Source organism: Anoplophora glabripennis, unplaced genomic scaffold (genome assembly GCF_000390285.2).
Source record: "Anoplophora glabripennis isolate ALB-LARVAE unplaced genomic scaffold, Agla_2.0 scaffold1475, whole genome shotgun sequence".
Classification (NCBI taxonomy): Eukaryota; Metazoa; Arthropoda; class Insecta; order Coleoptera; family Cerambycidae; genus Anoplophora; species Anoplophora glabripennis.
Genome location: NW_019426042.1, coordinates 40,444 through 43,262, shown reverse-complemented (window position 1 = coordinate 43,262; position 2,819 = coordinate 40,444). Strand labels below are relative to the sequence as shown.

Below are 2,819 nucleotides of genomic sequence, written 5' to 3'. Positions count from 1 at the left end.
GCTGCTCGCTCGAGAATGCCAGGACAAAAGGAGGTCCCACAAAGCGCCTACACCGGCCGCATTTGCGGTCGGGGTAGACGCCGGATGGGGCCCATCTACGAAGGCTGTCCAGACCTAAACGAGATGAGGCAGTATAAAGAGGGATAATCCCCCTCGATCCCAAATCATTGTGGCCAATTTGTAGCCATGGAATAATGGCGAGGCGCGATCAAGTCCAAGTGTCATTTCTTGATCTGTGGTTCGAGGTATCCGTAATCCGTGTCCGTGAAATTAACATAACCACAACATTTTACAAACAGATTTAAGTTTGATATTTTATCCGTGTTCATATTTTATAGTATACTTTGTTAATATGGAAAACAAAAAAGAGGTAGGACTCTCTAAGGCGATATTAGAAATGAAATTTATGAAAAAAACGAAAGAAAAAGTCCAAAAAGAAATAGAAGATGCTGAAGGGCAAGCTATGTATTCAAATGAAATTACAGAAGAAATGAGACGTAGTGGAAACTTGGTATTCATTGAAACTAGTATAACTAATTGTAAAAATTTAATTGATGGTAGACTTTCTTTTGGTGGAATGAATCCTGAAACTGAAAAACTAATGGCTAATGATTATGTTCAATTGTTAGAAGCCCAAGAAAAACTTAAAGAAAAAGATATTACTGATGTAGAGATGGCTCAAGGATATTCATCTGTGGTAGAGACTATTGGAAAGAAATTTGCTTCGAAACAGTCAAAACCAAAACATAGGTTTAAAAAAAAAGTTTTTGTTAAACCTGCCAATGAAGCTCAGTTCTAGAATACCTAGAATAGTAATTTAATGGACATAAATACTTTTTAAATTTACTCGAGTTGTTTATTTATTTCATATTGGAGAAACTAAGGTGAATCAGATTTAAAATGTGAGATATTTACTATTTGTAATGGCATTTTTAATATTCTGCGTGGTTTTAAATAAAAGGGTTCCTTTTTGTATATAATTTTTTCAGATACAAATAAAGACGGGTATACTTATATTTTAGTTGCCTTAAAAGGGGACATTAGATGTCATATGTTGTATTACATTACTTGTGCAAATCCCACATATGTTTATATTAGTATACCCTAAATATAAGTTTAGAAAATGAAAAAGATATAGGAAATGTATGGATGAACTTAATGGAGATCCCTTTTTGATATATATTTTTAGGAAAAGGTTTATGTGAAAAGGTACAATAATGTTTTGATGTTAGTATAGGATAGATAGTTCTATCCCGAAAATATCGAGACAATCTAGGACCACCCTGTATAACATCGGAAAGAACTATTAAATATGTATTGAACAAAAGTTGTTAGTTGCTTAAATTTATTATACCAGTTTTCGTTTTAAAAATTTAAGTACTTTATCCCAGGGACTGGGACACAAGCGTAGCCAGTGTAGGCGCTTCGTGGAACCTCCTCATGTCCTGGCTGAGAACTGTCGGGAGAAATGGCGTTGAATACGGTTTTCAGCGTTTTCAGTTTCTCTCAGGCTTTATTTTTTTTTCTCGCACGAAAATATCTTTTTATTTGGAAATAATACTCTTTTTTTTGTTTAAAAAATTTGAACTACTCGTTTTTCTCTTATTTAAAATAAAGTAATAATTTATATGTAGTTTATTTTTTATTTACAACCATTGAATTTAATTTAAATTTCCATGTTTGCTGCGAATGCGTCGATTATTGTTTTTGTCCTTGTTATTCTTTTGGTTTAGCTGCTTTTCAATTGACAAAAAATATACTTCAAAAGCACTTTCAGAACACTTCAGAAGGCCTTTCGATTTAGTAAACATAGTAGCTATTAGTAGCAAGTTAGAGTTACTCTAAACTGATACTAGTTGCTAATAGGTACTATTTTTGCCAAAACGAAAGCCCCCAGATTAGCTTTTTACGTTCCAATCTTCTGTGCAAGATACGGTCTGTCTCTCTCGCACCCTCAGCCATACTTTTCGCCTGGGAGACAGACAAGGAGCACGAATTCATTCGGGAAAATTGACAAAATATGTCCAACCAAGAAATAGCAAAAGTTGGGGTGGCGCTATTGTTCCATGTGTCCCAAAATGATATTAGCGTAATAAATACGAGTGAAGTAAGCAAATAACCAATTTTATTTTATAATGAGTTTAGTCACAGACCACCTAGACTGGCCATATCTAATTCCAATGCACGGGTACCAGTGAATGCAAAATCCGGTGAAGTGGAGTGTGGAAGGCAATCGGATCGCGCGCATTTTTAAGCAGTGCAGGGACTCCCGAAATGTCGATTCGATGATTCCGAATCGAGATCGAAATAATATCGATATATCGGTACTCTTGAAAATTTTGCCATCGAATTAATATCGAAACCCCGCCCATTCGAATCGATATAATATCGAGGAGTCTTGGCTAGCCGAAATGATTTGCTCTCTTCTTCTATCACATGTATTGACTATTGCTGTTTCTTTTCAACATTACAAATGTGTTTGCGTTTGTGTTTTGTTTATTTTTACGTATTTAACCTAACCCAATGTGAAGTGTCAAATACTTGTTTATACACAAGGACTTGTATAAAATCCTTGGTTTCTATTTATCTACAACTATTTGAACAGTTTTTGAATGATACCTTTTCTGTTTCTTATTATGCATTAAATAAATATAAATACTGCATAATATTACAAATCTTTTTCTTGTCATGAGTGTGTATTTACCGGAATATTTTTCTATAATGGTGAAAATTTTATCCAATTGTTGGAGAGGTTTTAATAAATAACTTATATGTGACTTTCTTTATACCTCTATTAATAGTTTGTTGACTTGAAGCAA

General features: G+C 33.9%; 1 protein-coding gene across 1 annotated transcript; it reads left to right on the top strand.

Annotated features, from left to right (window-relative positions):
• Positions 1–270: 270 nt before the first annotated feature.
• On the top strand, positions 271–846 carry LOC108915588 (M-phase phosphoprotein 6). The gene has a single exon (XM_018721654.1). The coding sequence runs from the start codon at positions 353–355 to the stop codon at positions 797–799; it is 447 nt and encodes a 148-aa protein (XP_018577170.1). The 5' UTR covers positions 271–352; the 3' UTR covers positions 800–846.
• The last annotated feature ends 1,973 nt before the right edge of the window (positions 847–2,819 follow it).

Excerpts from the sequence above, each read along its gene's own strand:
- LOC108915588 (XM_018721654.1), top strand. The coding sequence starts at position 353 with ATGGAAAACAAAAAAGAGGTAGGACTCTCTAAGGCGATATTAGAAATG.